Source organism: Dunckerocampus dactyliophorus, chromosome 5 (genome assembly GCF_027744805.1).
Source record: "Dunckerocampus dactyliophorus isolate RoL2022-P2 chromosome 5, RoL_Ddac_1.1, whole genome shotgun sequence".
Taxonomy (NCBI): Eukaryota; Metazoa; Chordata; class Actinopteri; order Syngnathiformes; family Syngnathidae; genus Dunckerocampus; species Dunckerocampus dactyliophorus.
Window position 1 is genome coordinate 20,657,151 of NC_072823.1, and position 27,843 is coordinate 20,684,993.

The 27,843-nt window shown below is 39.1% G+C and overlaps 1 protein-coding gene across 2 annotated transcripts; it reads left to right on the plus strand.

Annotated features, from left to right (window-relative positions):
• Positions 1 to 11: 11 nt before the first annotated feature.
• Positions 12 to 27,367, plus strand: rfx4 (regulatory factor X, 4). 2 transcript variants are annotated; one of them, XM_054777278.1, is made up of 18 exons: positions 12 to 409; positions 3,862 to 3,948; positions 4,079 to 4,139; positions 6,688 to 6,811; positions 10,015 to 10,076; positions 11,034 to 11,247; positions 11,696 to 11,773; positions 11,892 to 12,055; positions 13,123 to 13,223; positions 13,319 to 13,377; positions 13,481 to 13,625; positions 13,707 to 13,801; positions 16,407 to 16,524; positions 18,161 to 18,280; positions 21,783 to 21,932; positions 22,031 to 22,202; positions 22,288 to 22,426; positions 25,626 to 27,367. In XM_054777278.1, the coding sequence occupies exons 1-18, from the start codon at positions 367 to 369 to the stop codon at positions 25,899 to 25,901; spliced, it is 2,208 nt and encodes a 735-aa protein (XP_054633253.1). In that variant the 5' UTR covers positions 12 to 366; the 3' UTR covers positions 25,902 to 27,367. The 2 variants fall into 2 exon arrangements, with proteins under 2 accessions (XP_054633253.1, XP_054633254.1); XM_054777279.1 differs by having other exon boundaries at positions 205 to 409; positions 22,070 to 22,202.
• Positions 27,368 to 27,843: the final 476 nt, after the last annotated feature.

Genomic DNA, 27,843 nt, shown 5'->3' on the forward strand with positions numbered 1-27,843 from the left:
CCCATCAGGGCTCCTATAAAATCAGCCCCCTTTCCCATGAAACATCAGCAAACATTTTGACGGCTCTGGCTTTGCCCCCACTGGATTTCTGGAGGACTCTCTAGCCCCCCCACGCCCACCGCACCACCAATCCCACCATTCTCTTTTACTCCCACCCACACACACACACACACACCCTCTCTCTCCTCCACTCACACCCTCAGCATCTCCCGTTTGACGGCCAGTGGTCGCGGAGACGGCGAGAGAGACGAGGATACGAACACCGCCAAAGAGGTGGTGAAGAAGGTGGAGGAGGAGGAGGAGGAGGAGGGGAACTTAGAGCCATTTTCTTGGAAGGAGCCGGCCGGCGTGGTTGATGGGAAGAGGATGCACTGCGGGCTGCTGGAGGAGCCGGACATGGATTCAACAGGTCAGTCCTGCCTGGAATGCTGGGCCTCGGTCCTCTTGTGGAGTTGGGAAGTTGGAGGGATACAGCATTCCCAAAGGATGAGCAGGAGGCACTTGGCACCACTCAAACAAGTCACTCAAAGCAAGGGTGTTGGCCTTTTCATTTTTCAGTTTGCAGAGTAGGGTTCTGTGGCCAGTCTTTTTAGCCAAATTCGTATTTTTCCGGAAAGTTGAACAGCCTAAAAAAAAAATCCCCCCCCCCCCCCCCCAAAAAAAAAGTCTTGTTTCAGATGATTTTAAAATATTTTTTATATGTTTTTTTTTTTTTTCTTGAAGTAGCTATGCTTAGCTTACGTAGTTTGACTTTTGTATGCTCTTAAAGAATGTGGTACTGCTGTTTTCAGCTACATTCTTATTTTTGGGGGTTGTTAAAAATGGGGAAAATGCTTTAAAAAAAATTGAATTTATCACTGACTTTTTAGTAATTTTTTTAATATATATATTTTTTAGTAACTAACTGTTAGCTACATCTAACTGTTAGTGGCATCGAGGTATGTATTTTTACTTTGTTTAAAAGAGGGAAAGTGCTGTTGTTTTCAGCTACTTAATTCTCAGGAAAGTTTAGAATTCGGGAAAAAAATACAAAAATATCTATGTAATAAATATCTATGGGGGTGTAAAAAGTGCTCAACATTATACATCTAAATTTATCACCGATGTTTTTAGTACCTTTTATAAATGTAAAAGTTTTTTTTTTTTCTTGAAGTTGCTGTCATTTTAGCTAATGTGTAGTTATTTGTTTATATTTTGTTTACAGAGTAGGGTGCAGGTGTATATTGCTACTCTATGTTCATAATTTAAAACTTTAGCATTGAGTTTAAAGTTCTGAAAAAAAAATACTCATGAATATCCTGCTTTCTACTATTTCAGGACCTGTCTTTTAGTTCAATTAATGTAGTGGTTTGGGGTTTTTTTATGTGTGTGTTCTGCTAAAAAAAAATTCTGTTTTAAATTTGGGGGAAAAAAATTACATTTGTCAGTAATATTTTAAGTTAAAAAATAATTTTTGCTTTAAGTAGTTATCTATTAGATACAGTTAGTTGTTCTTTTTTGAAAAGAGTAGGGGTTTTTTTCAATTATTATTATTATTTTTATTTTCAGCTGAATTATTATTTTTGTAAGTTTTTTTATATTGTTAAATTGGGGGAAATCCCCTCCAAAAGTCTCAATTTATGAGTGACTTTTTATGAAAAAATAATAATGACTTTGTTTTTAAGTTGCTGTTAAATTTGTTATTGGGAAAGTTTAAAACAAGGGGGAAAAATATAAAAAAAAATCCGAATCTAAAAAAAGTAGCAAGTAGAATGTGACAAAAGTCCAGTCTAATTATGTGTAGACCAGGCAGTTTTGCTCTCGTTAAGCCTGGAGGTTCTAGTTCTAGTTCTTTATTTATTATCACTTCATAAAGTTTACAATGAGGAGAAAACAATTTCTCAGTGATATTTTTTCTTCAGTGCTTCTTAGTGTATGTGTAGAAGTATAGTGGCCATCCATTCACATGCAATCAGCGTGCAGGTGCGTGCAGTGTGGGGGTCACTTAGTTCACAGTGTGTGTTCATAAATGTGCGAACATCCGTGCCACTTGTTGATCAACTTTAATCCAATTATTTCCGTCCCGTACTTATCTTCCTCCCCCGCGGTAAATGAAGCCTGAGAGCCTCTGTGGAGAATTGGCTTCACTTCAGAGGCTTCTTTTTTTGATGTTGTTTAGCCTCTAGACTTTAAATTCATTTATTAAAGCTCAATGGAAATAATGATTAGATACGATGTCGCTGTCTCATACAGCTGCTTATTTGTTGGTGAACGCTTCAATGGAAAACCACGGGTTGTGTGGGCGGAAAACTGCAATTAGCATATTAGCATGTGGACGGGCTCTTGCGCGCTAATAAGATCCAATACAAAACTTCTATCAAAAACTGCCTTTATAAAGGTGATAGTGCTTGTTATTGTGGTTGTAGTTTGCAGTGGTGTACCACTTCCCTGCATCACACTGAGAGCTGTCTCCAATATTTTGGCTATCTAGAAATGGCAAACACTTGTCCACACCTAAAAAATGAACATACTGTTAAATGAATACCTCTGTGACAAGTGTCAATCAAAAATAGAGCATTATTATTTTTAAAAAGGTATTTCCAATGCAGCCCTTGTGTTGCATTGTATCACATTGTGCACTTATGGTGTATATGTATATAGTATTGTATATGTGTTTTGTTTGCTAGTGAACAGGGGTTGTGTAGCAGTAAAACGGCAACTAGCACATTAGCATGGGAAAGGCACACCAGTAAAATCCAATACAAGACTTCTATCAGAAACTACACCGTTATAAAGACAATAACGCTTATTATTGCTCTTGTAGTTTGCAGTGTTGTAGTGTTGCATGACATCATAATTTTTTTTATATTTTGGCTGCCTAGAAATGCCGAATACTTGCGTGCACCTCAACAATTAACATTGTTAAATTAATACCTCTGTGACAAGTGTCAATCAAAACAGAACATTTTTGATATTAAAAAGACAACATTTTCCATACAACTCTTGTATTGGATGGTGGTAAATTGTGCCAGTGTACTTAGAGCATACATGTGTGGTACATGCACTTACAAAGCATCATGAACAATTGCAAAATGCCTGGGGGGGGGTACATTGTGGTCGTCTGCATTCATGCATTTTGTACTTATAACAGGTGTTTTGATTCAGCTCTTGTATTGGATTGGGTGCAATGTTGTGTCCCTAACTATAGTCATGGGTCATAACAATAATAATACAAATAATAATTGCCTCCTGCTGGGCCACTGGTGCACGTGCCGTTTATCGAGGTGTACATTTCCTCACCCCGCCTCGAAAACTGACCCTCCAAGTGCCCCCTCCTCCCTACCTCCACTCTGCCAATAGCTGCTTTGCTTGTCACATCCCATCAACATTAGAGAAAGGGGACTTTTGCAACATTTGCGTCTCATTAAAATGCTCGTTGCACATCAACAAGAAGTCTCCAGTTGGTTTAATACTTTACACGGCAGCACTTTTGGGGGGTCGAAATTAAAATGGGCACAATGGCCGCCTCACTACTAAATGTGCACATGCTCTTTTAAGCCGGGGTGCACCCTCGTCGTCGTCTATCCCGGGGGAGGGTGCGTGTGTTGTGAAGCTTTTTGGGGGGGACAATACTGGCCGGATTCCTGCCGTGCGGCTAAAAAAAAAAACTCAAATAGAGCCGTGGCCGCACCACTGCCCACACAATCCAGTGGCCCTGACACTTTTTTGCAACGTGGGCGTCCATGCACACGAGCAAAACTAGTGAAGAAAAGTGATGCTGATGCTCAAAGCTAATTAGCATCCCATGTATTTCTGTCCAAACAACAAATTCAATATATATTTTTTTCTTTAAGGTGATTTTTGTTGTCTTTCTTTGCGCAGAGAGCTGGATTGAGCGATGCCTCAACGAGAGCGAGAGCAAACGTTACTCCAGCCATATGTCTCTGGGTAACATGTCCACCGATGAGCGTAAGCAACACTCAAAAAATGTATTTGTACACTTAGGCATCTTATTTTTCCATAATACATTGACTTAAGCTGTAAATGGAACCGTTATTACGTTCAATCAACATTTCATTGATGACTACAATTGTTTCAGATGAAGAAAAAGAAAACAACAGAGCCTCTAAGCCGCATTCTACACCAGCGACGCTTGAATGGTACGTTTTTGTCTGCGAACGTTGTACAAAAAAATGTTCATAATGTCATTTCTTGATAGGATGAATAAAAGGTTGACTACTGTCATCATTATCATAAGCAATGCTGAAGGCTTGGCTTCATTTTGGCTCACCATAGGGGGGATTTTGGAAGGAGTCCAGATTCTTTGTTTGCAGACACTCACTCACAAACACTGTCATGTCTGAGAGTGGTAATTAATGCAAGTATTTCCCACTTAATTTTCACTCAAATTAGATGCCAAAAAGTTGGCTTTAGTTTTACATTAGTAGGTTTCTTTGCAGGTTTTGCTGACCTGAACAAATGCAGCATGTTACACAACAACAATGTATTTGTTCATCAGTTCTGCTCTTCTAAATTATTACAATTATTTTTTTAATATGCTCGATATTGACTTTCTTTCCAATGTCCAATATTGTAAATATTGTACTATATTGAAAAATAACACTTTTGTGCAATTTGAGACAAATACTGCAATATGTAATCCAAGTTATAGAAAAAGTGCCACTCAGTGTGACTCTGAGTGATTCTTCCTGATGTGTGATATCAGGCTAGAAGTACTGAAGGAAATGTCATAACCAGCGCTTTGTCATGTTCCGCATGACAGGTTGGACTTTAGCTTTTGTTTTCCGTAGTTTTAACATTGTTTCCTGTTTTGTGCTCTTATTTTGGTTTTCAAAAGGTAACTTGTTGCTCTGTGGACACGGTTTAGTTTGGAGAGGTCTCACTCACGCACTGATATCATAATCGGCAGTAAACTCTATATCGATATGATCCTATATCAAATTTTTATGCAAATAGAGTATGACGATATTATCGGACATCTTTAATCATTTTAATGGTTTTTAACTAGGGATTTACATTGGGGTTTTTTTCAAACCGATACCTTAACCTCTTGCTTCTCAAGACCGATACTGATAAATTTGTATATATATTGATTTTAAAATTTTGATGTAACTGTAGTTTGTGTACAGCTGGAGATAAGAGCGACCCAAACAAAGTTGGATTTGACAAACTATATCTGTAGATTTGTCTTTTCTAAGTATAATGACTTCACTACTATGAACAAACATAAAAAATAGCAGTGGTTCAGAAACACAAATCATGGTTCCAAGGGGTTTACTAGCCAACAAAAGCCGGTATCCTCTACGATAGTGAATTGCTGGTCGTCCAGTGCCATCATTTCCATGATGAAATCACAGATCGCTTTAGACCTCGGGTCGTCTTTGGCAAACTTTTTTGCACTTTTCAATTGCAGCGGCGATAGGAACAAGCCCCGGGCGTTGTAGAGATACTGGTGGCTGATAAGGTTTCATGTGTTGAAGCTCAATGGGGTTTTTTTTTCCCCTCATCGCGGAATGTTTGGAGAGCATTTGGCGAAAAGTCTTCCTCAGAAACAGTGAAAAGTCCCACACGATCGACGCCATGTTTGTTGACAAGTGAGCACAGGGGAGGTTACGACACCATTACTGTTTGCAGGACGTCACCGAAAAGGAGCACTTGATTTGCTCACAATAACCCACCTACAGCACAGTACGGGTACCGTAATCTCACCTCCATCCATCCATTTTCTGTACCGCTTGGCCTCACTGGGGTCGCTGGTGTGCTGGAGCCAATCCCAGCTGTCTTCAGGCGAGGGGCAGGGTACACCCTAGACTGGTCGCCAGCCAATCACAGGGCATATACTGTATAGACAAATAACCATTCACCCACTCACATTCACACTTATGTACAATTTACAGTCTCTAATTAGCCTTGCATGCATATTTTTGGAAGAGAACCCACGAACACACGAGATATTGTCATCTCGCCTCAGTGGAGCTTTTTTTAAATTAGCAGTCAGAGCTATGTTTTAATGTTAATCAAATTTAGCGGCATGATGTCATAATTCCTCATATCGGTCCAATAATTATCGTGCACCCATACTTTAAACTTATAATTCCCGCGCAGTCAAGTGCTTAACATTTACGTTTTGCGTGGCACATTTAGGGGCAGACAATTTAATGTTAGCGGAGTGAATGTGACATCACGTTGAAATCTGGAAAACTATCACCAAAAAAAAGGTTATATTTTGGATAAAAAGTTTCAGTATTTAAAGTCTAGAAACAACTTTTTTAAAACAATACTTTCACAAGTAAACCACAATACATTTACAGAACATATTCATGAACAATGCTAAGAAAATATAAAAGAATATTTTTCTGATGTGGAAAATGTATCTATGAATGCATCCTCTTTATTTTTGCCATAATCGTGTAAAAATGGCACCATTTTTTATTTATTCCAACCAGTATGGTGCAGACTTTATAGACTAAGCAATGTTTACATGCAGTAGATGTTTTAAAGTGCTAATGGGACGTACCACTCTGATCAGGAAATGATGTCTTAACTACTACTTATATAAATAATAACGTATGATTATTTATTGGCCATCATCAGATACTTTGCTCAATTTCAGCCTCCAAAAACTTAGTTTAGTGTCCAATTTTGATCCATGTCCATTATTTGGATTAACGTCACTGTCTTGTATAGGCTGGAGGAGAACTATGAGATAGCAGAAGGTGTGTGCATCCCTAGAAGCGCCCTCTACATGCACTACCTGGACTTCAGTGAGAAGCACGACACGCAGCCTGTCAATGCAGCCAGCTTTGGGAAGGTACTGTCACACACTGACACCTAAGCATCAATTAAAGTCTTTAAATGCCGTGGAAAAAAATAGAATAGGACTTGGTAGAGAGCAGACAAATGGAAAGATGGATCCGTACCAAATTGTGCACCCTACAGACACACACATCCAGACACAGGATACATCCATTATGTATCCTGTATGTGCAACTTTATCCACATTCTCACTTAAGTGTAATAGCTTCCTCCTAGGCCTCTAGAAAACATTGCTGTTCACTGAAAAGCATGTATCTCCACATTTTTTTAAAGTTTTATTCAAATCAGAAAAAAAACAGGGACTTCTATTCACAATCTGAATGAAAATACAAAACAAACATTTTGAGATACATGCTTTTCATTGGACAGCACCAATATTAACAACAGTAGCAGGGGGAGGGTGGAATAATCATGCATCTGCACCTTTATCCAGATATTCACCAAAATATCATGGTTTTCCTTGTCTGACCGCCAAGTTTCATGGTTATCGTTTGTCTTTTTTCCGTAATCCTGCTGAAAAAACAAACTAAAAGTCACTGTCCAGCGAAAAAACTTGGATCTCCAATTGTTTTGAAGAAAACGTTTGCTGATGTGTGATTAGTGTAGAGCCACACAAACTAGACTAGCACTGAGTAGAGAGCAGACCTCTGCTAAGACCAAATCAGCTGGATCATCACTAAGGATGAGGATTTAATTACATTTCCTTGATTGAACAAAATCAATTATTAATAAGGCAAATTACTTGCATTATTATTTTTGTGCAGAATCACTGTTCCGAATTCCTGTTTCTATGTCCCTAATCATGTACACACTGACAGAAAAGCACTTCCTGCGTGTGTCCAGATGCATGTCTGATGAAAGTAGTGACTCTAGTTAATGTTACAAACTGTCATTCAAATATTTTACTTATACTGTATGTCAGGTCATGTATATATTTTTTTATTTATTTTTTAAAATGGCTATTAAAAAAAAGTTATGTGGTGTTGTTAGTTACTAATATCAACATTTTCCGCTTTACATTTTGCCTTTTTGCTCTATTTTACCCATTTTTTCTGTATTTGCGCTTTAATTTTATTTCTACAAAGTGCCGCAGGCCAGTTAAAACAACGAACAGGCCGAACGCCTACCCTTTGGTCATCTTTACCCACATCTTTGCCAAACTATAATGGCTTCCTCCTTGGCCCACCCTTGGTGGAGTTGTTTTTGCGTGACTCTAAACCAGGGGTCTTCAATTAAAATTGAATAAGGTCCATTTATGCAATATTTTTCACAGCGAAATTTCGAACTTCATTCTGCTTAAGTTGCATCAAACAGACCAGCTCATATGAATATGAAATATTAATAAAACCATGCACATCACCCTGTTGTTTCAATACAACACAATTATCTTGGCACCTCAACTGCATTTAAAAGAAAACGGGACCAAATGTCATATAAATAATAAAAGTAATAAATAAATAATCAAAGAATAAAAGTTTTGACTGTACAGTCAATAAAATGAACACAAGAGGCTTATTTTTAAGTTAAATAAAACTCCACCGGTTTCTCTGAAAAATAACATTAAAGACAAATTAACAAGTGTCTCTTTAACAGAAAAGCTGCAACAGTACATCCTCTTAAAGTTTCACATTTTCTTGTTATTCTTGTAGCTGACATTGTGATTTGCCTGGATTGGTCACACAATTCCTCTTTTTGTTTCCCTTTGAGGAAGATATCTGCAGCAGAAGCACTCCATCACAACTCTCCCGTCAATGCAAGATTTTTTATTTTGCTCCAATATCCATACAATCATTAGCGAACACTCATTTGCACATCGCTGTGCTATAAATTAATGTCTTCTGGCTCTCTGGTAGATTTTTCATACTGGGCTCTAAGCTACGTTATTTTCCACGCTCTCACATCCGACTTGGGTGAACACTTCCCCTGGAATGATGTGTGTTTTGTCAGACAATGTTGCGTCACATTCGCATTTTTGGCCAGCGCTACAGTTTCAGAGCATATGAGACATAACGGTTTGGTACTGGATTCAGGAAAAATGATCATACAGCATATCGGGCCTTCCATTCACTTTTAAATGTTGGCTTTTCTCGAGCAACTTTTCTTACTTTTGAGCAAGCCATGGTTCTCTCACTTTTCGGCAAGCAAACAAACTATTTTATGGGCTCATTTTGAGTGACGTCACCACATTTGCTGTCACGTAACGGTTATAACTGAAGTAATTACGCCCGCAAACTGCCGCTGCGATCGATCCGCGAGCATGATTATATGTTATTATTATATTGCCCTTTCACTTTAATTGTCCACGGGTCCCTAAAAGGGCCATATCACTCGGTCCGTATCTGGACCGAGGTCCGCCATTTGGTGATGGTTGCTCTAAACTAAAATTTCACTCAGTAGAATGAACATTCTTGCAGTGTTAACGTCCTGCATCCACACCTTTTATTCAGATCTGCACGAAACTAAAATGTGTTTTTCCTTGGCCCATGGCCAACAAGGCGTAAAGCTTCACGCTTTATTAGTTTTTGCGTTAAATAGCGACAGTAATGATTCCCTTTTGCGGCTTTAGCTCCACCTCAGTGTGAAGCCATGAGCACGGAATCCAATCCAGCCAACAAGAGACGGACTTTGCTGAGTTCCCACAACCCTGAGAAAGCTCCTCAGCCTGCCTACCCCCGGCTGTCCCAGCCCAAAAAACACACCCTCCCCTCTTTCCCCCTCCTCAGCGGCTCCTGTCGGAAGATATTGAAAAAGAGAAGGGGCCGGGATTAATGTGTAATTAAAGAAAATTTGGAAGGGTGAGATGTTGCGGAATGTTAGATCAGTGGCTGGAGCGGTGTGGGGTGTCCTTTAGGAAGGCTTCATTGATTCAGGACAAAAAAAGGAGAGCGGGCCCGCACTGCCTCCCTGTCTGCTCATTTATCATGCGGGGGCCTGACAGAAACTTCACAGCTTGGCCTCTATTTTCATGGCACACAATAGAGAGCGACACTGTTTGCTAAAGTTCCTGCACCAGGAACTCGACCCGGGAGACAAAAAAAAAGGATGAGGAGAGAGAAGAAGATGTGGGGGAGATCTGAGGGGAGAGATTTGTTTGGAAATGTAAAGCTAACAAATGTACGTAACTCAAGAAACCATTACTCAACAACAACATTCACATTCGGTATCTTTTTTAATGTTTGATTTTTTTTTACCCTCCAGATTATAAGGCAACAATTTCCAGCGTTAACCACCAGACGACTTGGAACTAGAGGCCAGTCCAAGTGAGTTGAAGGTCAAAACACAACATATTCATGTGTGGAACAATAATATACCTTTCAAACAAAACAGAACTGGCATATGATGCACATATTATTTATATATTTTATATAGTTTTCCATACATTTTATTAATAGTTTAGAATAATGAAAACCGAAACCAATGATACATGTATTATTTCTATGTTTCATATATATTTTTAGATACTTTTATTAATATTTTTAAATATAACAGAAACCAATGATGCACATATTTATATATTTTATAGCGTTTTTTGTATATGTTGTATTATTATTTACAAACATTAAAATAGAAACCATTGATCTACATATTGTTTAGATATTTTATATATTTTTACATACATTTTATTAATATTTTATAATAATGAAAACTGAAACAAATGCTGCACATATTTATATATTGTTTACATTACATGTTTAATCTTTTAGAATACAGTAATTAAAACAGAAACAATTGATGCACATATTATTTATATATTATATATATATTTGATTAGCAGTTTAAAATAATTTAAACATCAACCAGTGATGTACATAATATTTAAATATTTTCTGTGTCTATTTTTACATTCATTTTATTAATATTTTAGAATGATTTAAACACCATTGCAAATGAAATTCCCAAATATCACAACTGTGATAATAAATGTATCCCCCTTTGGCAGTATCAGTCAAAACTGAGCATTATTATCTTTGTGGCTCTATTGCTATTTAAAAAAAAAACACATCTTAGCATCTTATAAAACCTGATAGTACCAAATCAATATAAAATGCAATGAGACGGAAATAAGGTCATAAATTGGCTACAAAAGTGCAAAATGGTGCATATTTAAAGTAATTCAAATTTAAAGGAAGTACTGGATAGCCTGACAGTGTGGCCACTAATACGGCCACACACATCATGCTGACATTGAAATATGCGCCATGAATGTCTGGTTGCAGATATCACTACTATGGCATTGCGGTGAAGGAGTCATCTCAGTACTACGACGTGATGTACTCCAAGAAGGGCGCGGCATGGGTAAACGAGGCGGGCAAGAAGGAGGTCACCAAGCAGACAGTGGCGTATTCACCGCGCTCCAAGCTGGGAACGCTGCTGCCAGAGTTCCCAAATGTCAAAGACCTAAATTTGCCTGCTAGCTTGCCAGAAGAGAGGGTAAACGACACTTTTAAATGTCCATCCTTAGTTCTACATGTACAACCCCCACCCCACCCCCACTTCACTGCTGCCATGTCACATCCCTGTGCCCCCCCCACCCCCTTACTCCGGTCTTTTATCCAGTCCTGGACCTTAAGAGTAAAGACCTTGAAGATTTATACGCTGGCTCCTCACTAACTCTTAATCTTTTGGGGGAGATAATAAGATCTGGCCGTGGACAAAGGCCATCTACTAGCTGTCCGCCTTTTTACACGGGGGGGGCCGTGATTTTAAATGTTTTGTGTTTCTGATCTCTAAAGCTTGCTTTATATGACTTTGCTGCAGGAACATGAATTCAATGGTTCCCATGCTTGGTGCTGGATTTATATTCTTGTTTTGCTAGCACATTTCCTTTGGGGGTGCGGGGGGTGATGCAGTCCAATCAATACTGCGTTGTCACCCACAGGTGTCAACCTTCATCATGATGTACAGAACACACTGTCAGAGGATACTGGACACGGTCATCCGAGCCAACTTTGACGAGGCGAGGCTTTGTTTTTAACCTACGAAACCTAACGTGTCATCAGGCATCCCTTCTATAACTCAGTGTGTGTGTGTGTGTGTGTGTGTGTGTGTGCTTGCGTGCGTGCGTGCGTGCGCAGGTCCAAAGCTTCCTGCTGCACTTTTGGCAAGGCATGCCGCCCCACATGCTCCCCGTCCTCAGCTCCCCCACCGTGGTCAACATCGTCGGCGTGTGTGACTCCATTCTCTACAAGGCCATCTCCGGGGTGCTCATGCCCACCGTCCTCCAAGCGCTGCCTGATAGGTGAGCACCTGATGAGGCTGATGTCAGCAGTCCACGTCCGTCCAAACCCAGTGGGTACATCTGTGTAATCATTGCAGTGCTGTAGAGCTGCAGTGCGGTATTGAATATTTTGATCCTCAAATGCGGCGAAATAAGGCCAAAACCAAAATATTAGGAACAGCTCTCAATAGTAATAAAAACAGATTTTTTTAAAAATACAACTCATTCGATTGTGCAGTTGTTCCTGAGAAAACTGATTTTTATGGACCTTATGACAACTCTAAGTATTGATTTTGTGGAATTTTCTGGAGTTTGGCTCAAAATGGTGCCAAAATGAGGTTAAAAAATGTAGATAGGAAGCAGACAATGATGTTGCATTTCATGATTGAGATTTTCTCGCCGTGTCCAACGTAAAGCATGTACATCCACATTTTGTGAGTTATTTATTATTATTCATTTATCTGATATTTTTTTCCAATATTTTCTTATTTTTCCGTGTGATCTTTTGTATACCTTTTAAATAATAAAAAAATATATATTTTTTGGGATTAAAATTGTTGTCCAAAATGTGGACGTAAATGCTTTACAATGAACACAAATGGTATGAATTTGAAAGATTAAAATAAAAAAAGAAAGATTCATTCCCTTTTTTGGTGTGAAAATGTACTTTTATCAAAACAATATTCTAGTGTGATCCTTTGAAAATTGTAATTTGGTTTTAATATATTGTTTTAATAATCCCAATTATTATTCATGATTTTTATATAATAATGCAAAATAACTAATGTTTTATTGTTTTTTTTCATCAATATAATATATTATAAAAGACCAGTTTTATGCAGAAATTATATGTGACATATAATATAAACTGAATCAAATACAATTTGAATAATAATATTTAACTTACTTTTTTTAAAATGTTTTAAAAAATTGTTTGTGGTCTTTCCCTCATTGACACAGTTTGACGCAGGTTATCTGCTGGAATGATGATATATAATAGCAATTATAGAAATGAAAATAATAATAATAATATGTAACTGTTTAAAATAAGGTGTTTGTGATCATAATTGTTTCCTTCATTGACACAGTTTGACGCAGGTTATCCGAAAATTTGCCAAACAATTAGAAGAGTGGCTCAAAATCGCCCTGCACGACCTGCCTGAGAACTTGAGGAACATCAAATTTGAGTGTATGTCATCATTTTAGATCACATCTTTAAAAAATAATAGTCTATTTTTGAGATATATGATGAACCATTTTTGTATTTGTGTATTTTTTTTGTAGTGTCCAGGAGATTCTCGCAGATTCTAAAGCGGCAGACATCGTTAAACCATCTGTGTCAGGTGCGGGGCCTGAGAGCTTTTTAATAAAATCCTTATGAGCAAACGCGGCCTACAGATAAGGCCTACGTGCACGTCCTTGTGGTGATAATGTCCATGTTCTCAGGCGTCGCGGACAGTGATAAACAGTGCCGACATTACCTTTCAAATGTTGGAGGACTGGAGGAACGTGGACCTGAACAGCATCACCAAGCAGACGCTTTACACCATGGAGGACTCGCAGGAGGAGCACCGGCAGCTCATCATCCACCGTAAGATCACTTGGTGGTGGTGTTGGTGTTTTTTTAATAATTGAGTAAGTTAAACCTCTAACTGTGCCTCTTCTGTCTCAGTGTACCAGGAGTTTGATCGCCTCTTGGAGGAGCAGTCGCCCATTGAGTCATACATCGAGTGGTTGGACTCCATGGTGGACCGCTGTGTCGTCAAGGTCAGACAGAACATCACATTTTCAGGGTGACTTATGCTCCTTTTCCAATGCATGGTACCTACTCCGCAGTATTTACTCCACAGTCTCCACTTGGCTGCATTTTCTCGCTGCCGTCAGTCTCCTCTCGGATCAAATTAGTCTGCATAACAAGGAGACAGCCACACGCTTAGAATTTCGGATCCAAAGGGGTCATTTCCATGAAAAATCACAGTTTATGTTGACAGATTTTGCAGTATTTTTCACTTCATCGTTATAGCGCATTTGTTTTTGCCACAGCGGTTTTGTGGGTATGTCAAAATCGAAAAAGGAATTGCCACTTACCTTCAAAGCTTTAGCACAGGACCAAAGGTCCTTTCTGCCTTGACAGTAGACTACAGTAGACTAGACTACAGTAGACTAGCGATAGATTGAAATTTTGCACAAATAGAGGAAAACCATGTCAACAAACTGTCCTAAGTTCAAAACTCCTTTATTATGGCCCATTCTTCTTAGGTCTCTGGCAAAAATGACAAGTCCATATGTGCAAGCAATGGCTACTTTTAGTTACATTGACAATCGTTTATGTTGATGTGAGTCAGCCAATCTGAGGGACGTCAACTTAAGCAAGCTCCACTGTATTCACACCAGGGGACAATATAGGAGCCGTTTAAACACCTCATTTTTATAAACACAAAGAATGGTGTTGTTTTGGTCATTTGTTGACAGCGGCATTTTGGAGTCTGAAAATGCTAAATGGGTGCAAAAAATGAGATTTTTACATTTAAAAAAATCTATGTTTTGTGGAAAAAAAAAACATTGTAAAAAAAAAAAAGGATATTAAACATTTTTTTGCTCTTAATTTTCCAAAATGTTCCTTTTTTCTTGTAAAGTTATTTTTTCTGTCATAATTTTACATTGCAATTTTTGAAAATTATTTATTTATTTATTATTTTATTTGTAATTTAAAACATTTCTGCGTAAAAAAAAATATGGCTTTAATCTCAAAATATATTAAAAAAAATGTTTCCAACATTTTTTCTTGTCATGTTATGTTTTTCCTCCTAATTTTACCTTAATTACCATACCTTAAAAAATAGGATAAGGAGTGACAACATGGAAGAAAGATGGAAGATGGGCAGGGGCACAGGGGCAATGTGCAAAAATGTGACTCTTAGATTATTACACATACCTTTTTTCACCTGTTTATTCTGTGTGCTGTACTGCTATTGCCAAAGTCTTTTGCAGTCATCTCTCATTTATCGCTGTAAATTGGTTCCAGACCTGACCGCCTTAAGTGAATTTCTGCATAGTAGGATTCAATCTTAATAAATGGAATATTTTTATAGTTAGAGAAAAGAAAAATTGTTTATGATCTTCTGAAAATGGTTTTAACATTGTTAGAATCATGTAGACATAAAATATCACCCATATAGTCACCTTTATACTCGTATTAGTATGAGTCATATCGACCATAATGTGGGTCAATCGCGTCAATCAAGATTGACTTCATCATCATCCATCCTCACTGTGATGTTTGTCACTTGATTGATATACAGGGCAGCCAGGCTGACATGCATCAGGCATACACGTACTGTACATACTACTATTGCCAGATTTGTTTACGCGCAGGCTACAGGGATCTCTGTAGCTTTAAGCATAGCAACCTACCAAGCTAACTAACTAAACTCCAATTTATTTATTCTAAACTTAAGAAAGGGTTTGAAACTGAGTGGGGAAGAAGGACAAAGTAAGAAGCCAAACACGTACCACTTCCACACGGAATGAGAGGAGAACTTTTTTCTATGTCATGTCAGACTCTGCATACATGGCTGACTATGCGGTGCAAGTTACGTGACCAGAATGCTATATATGACTTGTCTATTTTGTGACTAATAATACGCCAAAGTCAACCACAAAACAGCGATCCTTTATTAATTAATAATTTTTTTGAAAAACTGCGATCGAGTGATCGAGCAATGTTCGAACCACGATGTAACAAGGGACAGCTGTATACTAGATATGGTGTTGCTGCTACTGGCACCTTAATTTCCCTCAGGGCGCATGCCCAGTGGATTAATAAAATTCTATCTAATCGCTACTCGAGTTCTTGGTGGAAACGAGCCTTTTAGGTCCACATTTAAACTAACATGCATGTTTTGGGACTGTGGGAGTAGAGCTGGAGTAGGGACAGAACCTACACAAGCCCAGGGAGAACATGCAAGTTGCATGCAAAAAAGATGTTGCGTTGGTGCAAATATGTCAAATCATTTAGGAAGTGTTTGCGAAACAGAAGCAACCTCATAAAAAGACACCTGCGGCTCAGAGCTAGCTGCTCTCTCACTCATGCAGCAATCCTCCCAGTTAATGATGTCTACAAGCTTCCCATTTGCGCCCATTATGTGCCCGATATGGGCCTTGTAAAATGTGGTTGCCCCGGCAACGTCTTGGACGGGCCAGACAATGGGTCAATAGGAAGGCGTGTCCCCGGGGGCAAATTAAATAGTTGACTTGTTGACATGTTTTCTGGTCCCAGAAGGTTAAGCCCCAAACACAGGCCGAGGGGTTAATGCTGGCATCCTGAGCCCTCCCACCCTCTTTTCTCATGGAAATCTTCTTCTCCTTCTAGGTGTCAGGAAAGAGGCCCGGCTGCCTGAAGAAGGTGGCCCAACAGTTCCTCCTCATGTGGTCCTGCTTCGGGACCAGAGTCATCCGGGATATGACGCTCCACAGCGCCCCCAGCTTTGGTGAGCTGATGCTGCATGCTACACCTATAGAGCCGTAACACGTTGAAAAAAAACAAAACCCCGTCAAATCAGGTGGGAGGTTTGAAGTGTAGTTAAGGGTTGCCATGGTGACCCTCGCTGCACGGGCTCTACACAGCGGCACAATGATTCAGCTGAGAGATACCCCGTCTCACTAATAGCTCAACTAACGTGACCACTAATTAGGTTATCCACTCCCTCCCAGCTGACTGAAATTCTGTGTTTGTGTTGACATGTGACCTTGTTCAAACCGATGAATGACAGCAAGACAAATAAAGTAAAAAAATAAAGTGATGTATTATTACGGTATTATTATTATTGAATAATATTACTCTAATCTCATAATATTGAAATTTGTCATGATATTTTTCTCTTAATTTTACAACCTTTTTCATGAAAAAAAAGGTTTTTGTGTAATATGGCTACTTTATGTTTCTTAATTCTTAATTTAATTCTCATAATATTGCCACCTTTTTTCCTTCTCTTTTTTCTTTGTGTTTTCTTTTTTTAATAAAACACACAACTTAATTCTCATATTGTCACTTTTTTGGCAATGGTATTTTTTTTCTCCCTTATAATTTAACAACATTTTTCTAGGACAGATGAATGGTATCTAAAAATAATAATAGTAATCATTTTAAAATAACAATAAAACAATTCTGCTGAAGGTCGAGGCGTCTGAAAAAAAACATCATATTTAAATATTTTTCTTGAGACAAATCTATCTTATACACAAGTGTATGGACTCTTAATTAATTGTCTTATCAAGCGTTGGATGAGACCCCCTGTTTCTTAACTCTTATTTCTACTTACCTGTCTTACCGAGACATTTTTTGGATAATGCTATGCATCCAGCTCTATGAAAAGAGTTTGGAGAAGGCCCTTTTCTTGTGTCCCAATGCAAAAATGTCCATGAAGGCATGTTTGGATGAGTCTGCTGTGGAAGAACCCCATCAAACACCTTTGGAATGAACTGCAACAGAGCTTGAGTGTTTGTCATTCACATTTATATCCTGCGGTGCAAATCAGAAGGAGAGTTTGTTACATTGGCTCACATAGTGCACAAGCTATCCTCGACTTCTGACCTTTTACAAATGGGCAAGAATTCCCACGCTTGGGTGTCTTATAGAAAGTGTCGAAAGTCAAGTCAATTAAACATGTTATTAGAAAGTCATGTGATGGAAGCAGGTGTGCAGGTGAAGTGGGCATGACCGTGTTAATAGAGGCGCTATAAAAGCAAAAAGGGGAAAAAGACCTCTCGTTATCCTTTTGGCTCCGTGTTTGAATATCAAAGACACAGCTGGTCGCTGTGTTCCGATAAAGCAGCTTTATGTGCACAAACAGCTAATTAACAAAAGACCCACCCCCCACCCCCCAACATGTTTGTCCGTCTTTTCCATTTTATGACAGCTCTCCGCTGAATAGCTGCAAGTGTTTATCATGCAGCCACAATGACACAATTGTGACCCGCAATTCTGTTTGACCCGCACCCAGAGGTCAACAGACCTATTTCTGGCACTGGAAAAATCAGGAGTACATTCCATTTAGAGTAGGGAGGATGTGATGTCATCGCCATGGTGATGATAATAACGATAACGCACGCTTGTTGTCCCTTCAGGCTCCTTCCACCTGATTCATCTTATGTTTGATGACTACGTCCTCTACCTGCTGGAGTCGCTGCACTGCCAGGAGAGGGCCAACGACCTCATGAGAGCCATGAAGGGCGAAGGCAGCACCGGTTTGTACATCACTGCAATCCACATCATAGCAATCCATATATCTCGTGGGTTGATACAGTAGGTGATGATTTGATTTGGCACATCTGTGATGACCCTTTTTCTGCTGCTTGGTCGCAAAAGAACTCCAAAAAACTGAAAAAAACTGTTGCATTTATGTTCATCAGGGAAATGTAGTTTTTTTCCTCATAACCTTTTCTTCCGAAATTAAAACAGACCAAAAAACCTAATATGACTTAAATTGTGTAATATTGTTAGATATTTTTTACATATTTTCCCTGAAAAATGTTTGTCTTTAATCTTAATTGTACACATTTTTAGCAAAAAATATAATTTTATTCTTGCAATATTACATTTTTTTCTTGCAATTTCATAATTTTACAGCATTTTTTCTTTGAAAAATGTTACTTTAATGTAATATTAGACGTTTTTTCATCATAATTTAACAATAAAAAAAACATGTGTGACATACTGCATTTTTTTCTAAAAAAAAAAAGACTTTAATCTCGTAATATTACTTTTTTGTTGTAATTTTACACATTTTTTAATCTAAAAATCGTACAATATTATAATAATACTGTCGTCCCTCACTATATTGCGGTTCGAACGTCGCTCTCTCACTCCTCACTCTATCGAGGTTTCGAAAATGAATTAATAAATGGCCGCTATTTTGTGGTTGACTATGGACTATTATTTGTGAAATAATATTTAAAGACAAGTAGTTATACTGTATGTAGTATTCTGGTTCCTAGTCAGCAGTAATGTTGATGAGACATGACATTATATTACATTACTTTCACATTGCATGGAGTCAGCCATGGATGTCTGACATGATAGAGTGAAAAAAGTTATCCTCCCATTCTGTGTGGAAGTGTTATGTTTTTGGCTGCTTACTTTGTCCTTCTTCCCCACTCTGTCTGAAACCCTTTCTTACAAGATACAAGATACAAGATACAAGAGAGTTTTATTGTCATGTGCATAGTAAAACAGCAGTTATACCATGCAATGAAAATCTTATTCTGTTCATTCTCCCAAGAAAAGAAATAAAACAAATGAAAGAATAAGAACATAAGAAACATAAACACATAAACATATATACCAATAAATTAAGCAACAACAACAGAAGAGACATTAATACAAGCAAATAATATAAATAAATAAATAAAGTGCTATGAGTGTGTGCGTGCGGCGTGTGCGAGTGCTTCGTTGAGGAGCCTGATGGCCTGTGGGTAAAAGCTGTTTGCCAGCCTTGTGGTCCTGGACTTCAAACTCCTGTAGCGTCTGCCTGACGGTAGGAGTGTGAATAATGAGTGTTGTGGATGTGTGCTGTCCTTGATGAGGTTGTGTGTTCTTCGTAGGACTCTAGTTTTATAAATGTCTTGCAGTGAGGGGAGGGCTGCCCCAACAATGGTCTGTGAGGTCTTGATCACCCGCTGGAGTGCCTTCCTATCACGTGTTGTACAGTTACCGTACCAAACAGTGATGGAGGCGGTAAGGACACTTTCGATAGTGCATCTGTAGAAGCAACTCAGGATTGTGGTGGACATGCCAAATTTCCTCAGTCTTCTCAGGAAGTACAGTCTCCTTTGGGACTTCTTCATAATTTGTTGGGTGTTGTGAGACCAGGTGAGGTCCTCGCTGATGTGTGTGCCAAGGAACTTGAAGGTTTTCACCCTCTCCACCTCAGTCTCATCAATAAACAGCGGTCTATGTGGCTCCTTTTCCCTTGTTCTTGGGTCGATGATCATCTCTTTAGTCTTATCTGTATTGAGAAGGAGATTGTTATCACGACACCAAGCTATGAGGTCCGCCACCTCTCTTCTGTATGATGTTTCAACACCACCAGTGATCAGTCCGATGACTGTAGTGTCATCCGCAAATTTAATGATGCTGGTGTTGTTCTGGGAGGCCACGCAATCGTAGGTGAAGAGCGTGTAGAGGAGTGGACTCAGCACACACCCCTGTGGGGTCCCAGTGCTCACAATTCTTGAGCTGGATGTGCGGTTGTGGACTCTGACTGACTGGGGTCTGCCTGTGAGAAAGTTAAGTTAAATTTCTTAAGTTTAGACTAAATAAATTGGAGGCTACCGGTAACTAGTTAGCTCGGTAGCTTGCTTTGTGTAAAGTGGGGGCCGTCTCGTGTCCCTGCAGGGATCCCGTAGCCTGCGCATTATATTTGAGGACTGTAAAAGTGACTATAGGATGTCATTTCATGTCTGCAGGGCTCTAATAATTGTAAAAATTATGTTTAGAAAGTCATAAATGGGTTTTCAATGCTAGAATTATGAAAATATTCATTTTGTTAATATTGAATCCTACCTTGCGGAAATTCACTTATCGCGGTGGAACCAATTAACCATGATAAACAAGGGACGATGTTTTTTTTCTATAAAAAAAAAAGAAACAAAAAACTTTTAACTTGAACCACTTTTTTCCTGGAAAAATATTACTATAGTCTCAGAATATTATTACTTTTTAATTTTAATTTAACATATTTTTTCTAAAAAAATATTCTTATAATATTGCATGTTTTTCCCGCGATGGTATTCTGTTTTGTTCTTAATCTAACAAGTTTTTTAAATCAAAGAGAAAAATACTTTAATCACAATGTTGCAACTTATTTCTCGTAATTTTACTACTTTTTGGGGTGGAAAAAAATGGCCATTTTTGTAATTGGAGTATTTATGTATTTTAGTAGTATTTGTATGTAGTACAGTAGATCTCGGCTTTTCGTAGGAGTTACGTTCCCTTCCTACCAGCGAACTGCAAAAATTTGTGAGAAAGTCATACATACTGTAAATGAATCAACATTTTTGCAATAAAGATGACTTGTAGTTTCTAGGTTAGATTGCCATTGCCATTGTTTACCAGCGACGGATGCTAACAAGCTAAATGCTATAGGCACAATCCAGGTTTAAGCCCAAATATGCCTAAACTCATTCAAAGTAAAAAGCGTATAGGTACTCACCATTAACTAGTGATACTGCAAGATGAGCAGAGGTATGAGTCACGGTGTAGCCAGAGACAGCACACAACTATGATGCGTTCGAGGACCGCCGAACAAATTACGATATCTCAACGCTTGGCGAAAAAACCTTATCAGTGAAGCATAAATTTAAGTCTTCTCCGGGTACTCCGGTTTCCTCCCACATCCCGAAAACATGCATGTTAGGTTAATTGGAGACTCTAAATTGTCCATAGGTATGAATGTGAGTGGGAATGGTTGTTTGTCTATATGTGCCCTGCGATTGGCTGGCAACCAGTCCAGGGTGTTCCCCGCCTCTCGCCCAAAGTCAGCTGGGATAGGCTCCAGTATACCCCTGCAACCCGAATGAGAATTTTACAATTGTTTTCTCAAAAAAATATCACTGTAATGTCTGTAATTATATTCCAATATACTATATTACTCCAACTTTTGGTTGACTTTTGATGGATATTTTTGTGGAAAAACCTTTTAAATGAGCATCCAAGCAGTAGGCGTAATAATCTTGTCACCCCCCACAGAGCGAGACGAGGAGTTCACTCTCACAGAAATAACCGCCACCTCCTCGCCGTCCCCGGGGTCCTACTCGCCTGCCAGGTCCGTCCACTCGACCGCCGTGTCGTCAGCCTCCCCCACAGCTGACACGTCGCCGGAGTATCCCTCCACCACAGGTGAGAGGTTGCTCAGTTGCTCAGTCACGCCCTCGTAGGGAGGTTTTGGGGGCCGGCGTGACATTTGGTTACCGTGCTGTCGTGTATGTGTCTGGCAGGCGCCGTTCAGTCATATACGTGGTCCCTTACATACACAGTGACAACAGCTGGAGGCTCCGCTCCCGACGCCGGCCAGCAGCTGTCCTGCATGAGGAGCAACTCAGCGGGCACGCCGCCGCCGCCGCCCTCCGGCCATCGGATGCCTGTCTACTCCCACAGAGAGGAGCACGGGTAATTAAATCTCTACTCTCAATCTCTACCTGCACATTTTTATGACATATTGGGAGCCAGTTTCAAATGTACGTGTGTGTTTTAGATACACTGGGAGCTACAACTATGGCAGCTATGCCAACCAGCATCCTCATGCCATACAGAGCCAGTACCCGGGCCTTGCCCACGAGACCACCATCCCAGCACCACTACACTACTCCGCCTACCACCGCTCATCTGCACAGGTCTGTGTCACACACTAATATTACCTATTAGATCATCATTAAGTCCAATCAGCTCATAAACCACAAAGTACTCATACATGCATGCAGCAACTGAAAAAGCAGTTTTGTAAGTAACATTTTAACATTTTTAACTGCCATACAAAGAGTGAAAATAAGCTAACTGCTAGATTAGACTCAAGAGACAACTAAGCTAAAAAAAACAAAAAAACACTCACCTTATAATTTCTTGGAATTTTTAGAAAATAAATTCAATGTTAAGTATGTTTCACTAAATTAACCAACTACTTTTTCGATATTTCTAAAGATGTGTTTGTTACTTATTTTTTAAATGTAACGACTTTAAAACTGCTTCCACTTTTTGACACTTAATTGTCATGCAAGTTTAAAAAGAACTTGCTCAAGGACGAGAAAAGGGGGATTTCTGACGGCGAGACAACTTTGCGCGTCTTTTGCGTTTTTTTAAACATTCTTGTCTGTCGTGCAGGTGTAAAAAGATTTGATTAAATTCACTCTCAATTATAAATAAATATAAAATAATTTTTAAAATTAGAAGACTAAATGAAACTCAAATCCTGAATAAAGCTAATATAAAAAACAAGAGTGCGTAAAAGGAGATGGAAGTCAACATTTTGTGTCATACAGAAGTCAAAAATGATATTAAATTACTGTGTGTGCCTGGGAGGCAAGTCTCTTCACACGAACAAGAAACAAAGCAGACTTTTCCGTGTGCATTCCTTTCTTTTTTTTAGTCACGATATTTGTCACTTTTAGCCATATTGTGCTGAGCAGCCGGGACATAACACACTTCCCTTTCATTAAGTTCCATTTTCTGCCCTATGGTTATCATCATGTTTTCCTGGCGTCCTTCTCTAATCAAATGTCTGAGCTTAGCATGTTTTGCTGTGACTTTAACTGTATTTTTCCGAAATTGTGCACAACAATCAACCTGAATGAAGTTGGACGTTAGAACGTTACCATAATCCTGCTTCTCCGCACAGCGGAAGCAACCCTCAATGCCCTCTTCATCCTTTTACTGCTAAAATATTGTTGTTGAATGGTCTCTTTTCTGCTGCTGTACAAGACGCAGCTGGGAGGCCCACGGTGCCCTTTGGCCCTCTCGCTGATGCTCTTTTTCCATGCCGTGACTCGTCATAATGGACTTGACTGTGGTGTTTATATTTAATGTGAAGAGGGGAAAGACGCTTTACTTCCTCTTTATTAAGGCGCTTTGGCCATAAATAGAGCACAATGCCTCCGCTTTGTGCCTGAGAGAGGTTTGACGTGTCTACTGTGTAAAATATTGCTGTCAGCATGCAGATACAGTCCATGCATCTGTCACTGTAGCGACACAGAAAGACCCGCTTTCCTAAATGGCGTCATTTCATATACATTTTCCTTTACATTCATACAATCTTCCAACTTTTGCCCAAAATTGACAATAAAAGAGCCAGAGAATAGAGCTTAGTGCTGAACTCGGGTATACATATTTTAATTAATTATCTTAATTAAGTATTAAACAGAAAGAAAGCTACTATCCAAATAACATATTTAATTTAGTGTGAGTCTATACAGAACACAGGACGTTTTGGGTTTTTTAAAGTCATTGAATATGATTCCTTTCTGTTTTAAGCTAGGCGAGGCTAATTTGCTTTGATGCTAACTATGCTAACTGCTACCTTGTAAAAATGTGACAAATTTGTTCTCCTCGTGTGAAAACATACTTAAATATTACCTTAAAATGCATGAAATGAAAGCGTCACACATTTAAGAGAAGAAAGATGTTTTTTGTGATGTACTACGTGAGTGAGATCACAGCATTAGCTATCATAGGGAGATTAGTTCAAAGATTCATTGTTGCATAATTAACTCATTCAATTCCAGTCATTTTTACCCCTTCAGTACTGGACATTTTAGACGATTTTGACTGATCTTTCAAGGCACACAGAATATTGTGGTCTATGGTTCTATAAACCAAACCAAACCAAAATAAAGGTTAGACTCTTGTCTTTCATCAGGAAAATAAGTTTGTTTCTACCTTCTTTTGTTCTTTAGTAATCAGCAGTAAAACATAGGTAAGTTTCAGAAAAATATCAGTTCCCGACTAGAAAAAGGAGAAAAACTGCTTTTTGTGAAGAGATACATTTCAAGCATAACTTTCACTTTGACACAAATCTTTTTTGCTGTTGCGACAGATATCAAATATCTAAACAACTATACCAACAAAAACAACACAAAAAAGGGGTTGTTTTACATCAAAATAACAATTTATTTACAAATATAAAACCATAAACTGCTTACAATTTTCCACATTTGGAACTGAGCTATGTGTGTGCACACGTGTGCGCATGCGCGTGTGCGTGCGCACGTGTGTGCACATGCGTTAAAATTTCCCTACAGTGCGTAACCCTCTGCACGCTACACTCCTCCTTCCTGTCATGTGTGATTTTTCCGTCTACATGGTCCCTGACAAGCTCTTATCCAATACACTTCTGCCACCTTGTGGCCGTTTTTATGGCTTAAAATGGCTGTGAAGTGAAATCCATTAGGGGAGAGTTGCGTCATCGACTCTTTTTGCTTCTCGCGCAAAAAAAAAAAAAAAATTCTGGAATTTTAGCGTTGTTTAAAATTGACATTTAATCATTTTTTAATTGAAAATAAAAATTGGCATAATTCTCAAGCCTGTGTGTTTTTCCACATAACGTAGATGAAAATGACATTTGTCTCCCCCTATGGGTGGTTTTAAAATGCTTTATCATCTAAATGATCTAGTCATTACTTACATGGTCGATGACTTATAGGTAATTATTGCCAAGTCGTTTTGCTTGATGGCGGCCGTGTTTTTAACCAATCTTGCTCAAATTTTACAGACCAGTTTGTCACTCCCTTAAAGGTGTGTACCAAATTCTGCGGTGATTTGGTTAAACACCCTAAAGTTATAGTTTTGTGGAGTGCATTGAGCTGTGTGCGAAATTTCAAGTTAGTTCAACTTTGAGTTTTCATAACAGCGCCACAATGTGTTTTTTGTGTGAAAAATAGTAGCACAGGTTACATTGTAGAGGTGCATGTTTTGACAAATGTTCACCCTTTTGTGTGGAGCGGTTCAGGAGTAGAAGCGTTAGCTTAGTTTCATTCTTCCCCGTTATTGCCATGAAATAATGAATTCCCGTCCTCATAGCACGTCTTGTCTTCATTCCTACAGTACCAGTTTAATGGTCAGATGTCCCGCATGGAGCCCTCCTGTTTGATGAGTACCACTCCCCGCCTGCACCCTGCACCCGTCGCCCCCAGGTGGCCGGATATGTCCCCGGTCAACAGCTGTTACACCAGTCCGCCTATGCATTCGTCGCGCTACGCCGCGTCAGGGGACGTGTACTCCCCCCTAGTCCCTCGCAGGAACTCCGACTACGAGCACTCGCAGCATTTCCCTGGTTTTGCCTACATCAACGGCGAGGCCACCACAGGCTGGGCCAAGTAGCCTTTGAAACACTTTGAGGTGTAAAGGACACCATCAATAGGGACGGCCTGTTAAGTACGCATCACAAAAAGGGAGACACAGAGAGTGGGCAGTACCAGTGTGAGGACACACTGGTCAATCATTTGGAGGATTTGTGCAGCTGGAGATAATCCTCTATGAAATCACGATTATCACAAACTGCAAAATCATGCAATGCCTCCGCCAAGCTGTGCTTTTGTTTTCAGGAATGTACCCCTCTGCCAGATAGGAGCTGAAGGGTCGGCGCGCAAAGCTGTGTGCATGGTGGAAAGAGCCACAGAAACTGAGACCTTGAAGGTTCTCGTGCTCCAAAATTATACCCTATGGCAAGCTTTTTTTCCTGCTTTTTTGTGTCACAAAGTTTGTATATATATATACACTCAACAAAAATATAAATGCAACACTTTCGTTTTTGCTCCCATGTCTTATGAGATGAACTCAAAAATCTAAAACTTTTTCCACATACACAATATCACCATTTCTCTCAAATATTGTTCACAAATCTGTCTAAATCTGTGATAGCGAGCACTTCTCCTTTGCTGAGATAATCCATCCCACCTCACAGGTGTGCCATATCAAGATGCTGATTAGACACCATGATTAGTGCACAGGTGTGCCTTAGACTGCCCACAATAAAAGGCCACTGTGTCGTATACGCCGATCTAGAGCGTCCCAAACATGCTCAATGTGTGACATGTCCGGTGAGTATGCTGGCCATGCAAGAACTGGAACGTTTTCAGCTTCCAAGAATTGTGTACAGATCCTTGCAACATGGGGCCGTGCATTATCCTGCTGCAACATGAGATGATGGATGTGCTGCCAAATTCTCTGAAACGCCTTTGGAGACGGCTCATGGTAGAGAAATGAGCATTCAATACACGAGCAACAGCTCTGGTTGACATTGCTGCTGTCAGCATGCCAATTGCACGCTCCCTCAAATCTTGCGACATCTGTGGCATTGTGCTGTGTGATAAAACTGAACATTTATTGTGGGAACAATATTTGAGAGAAATGGTGATATTGTGTATGTGGAAAAAGTTTGAGATCTTTCAGTTCATCTCATAAAAAATGTGAGCAAAAACAAAAGTTTTAAGTTTTATTTTTTTGTGTATATATGTATGTATATATGTATATATACATATACATACATATATATGTATATATATATATATATATATGCTGTGTATTTTCTGTAACTATGTAACATGGTTGTATCCTTTTACTTTCTATGCTACTCTTATTCTGTTTTGTAAGATCATTAGTACAGGATGCATTAACCTTGGGTTGTGTGTTTTATAATTATAATGCACTCAAAAGCTACTGAGGACCTATTACCCTATGGGTATTTATATAAAAAAACAAAGGAAATTATCATTTAAGTGTACAGTAATGTTCAATGCAAGCACTGGAAAAGCATTTGTGGTGACTGTTGGATGACAGTTTTGAATGTTGCCACATAAAGAATTTCATTATCTAAAACTCTTGAGACTCTGTTGTCTTTATTATCTTATTTTGTTTCTTGTCGGTATTTTTTTTTTATCTCTAATGCACAAACTATCTCACACATTACAGTAGAACGTCAAAATTTGGATGCTGGGGATTTGACTCCAATTTTTGGGAAAAAATCTGCTGAAGTCGCACAAATCTTTCCACAAATTTCTTTTGCAGTTTCTTTTTTTTCTCATGGCAAAGAGGAAAAATGTGATGATAACCATTGAGCTTGCCTCTCTGCGCTGGCGGCTGCGCTGGCGGCTGCGCTGGCGGCTACCTGTTGTGAGCCTCTGGCCCGGTGTTTGAGACCGGCTTGGTGGCTTTTGGGTCAAACCCGTTAAACAATTTTGTTAAAGGGAAATGCTAACAATGCTAATAGCTAGTATGACAAAACCTATGTGGATGCATTGTAATAAGATGGGAACATCTCCTG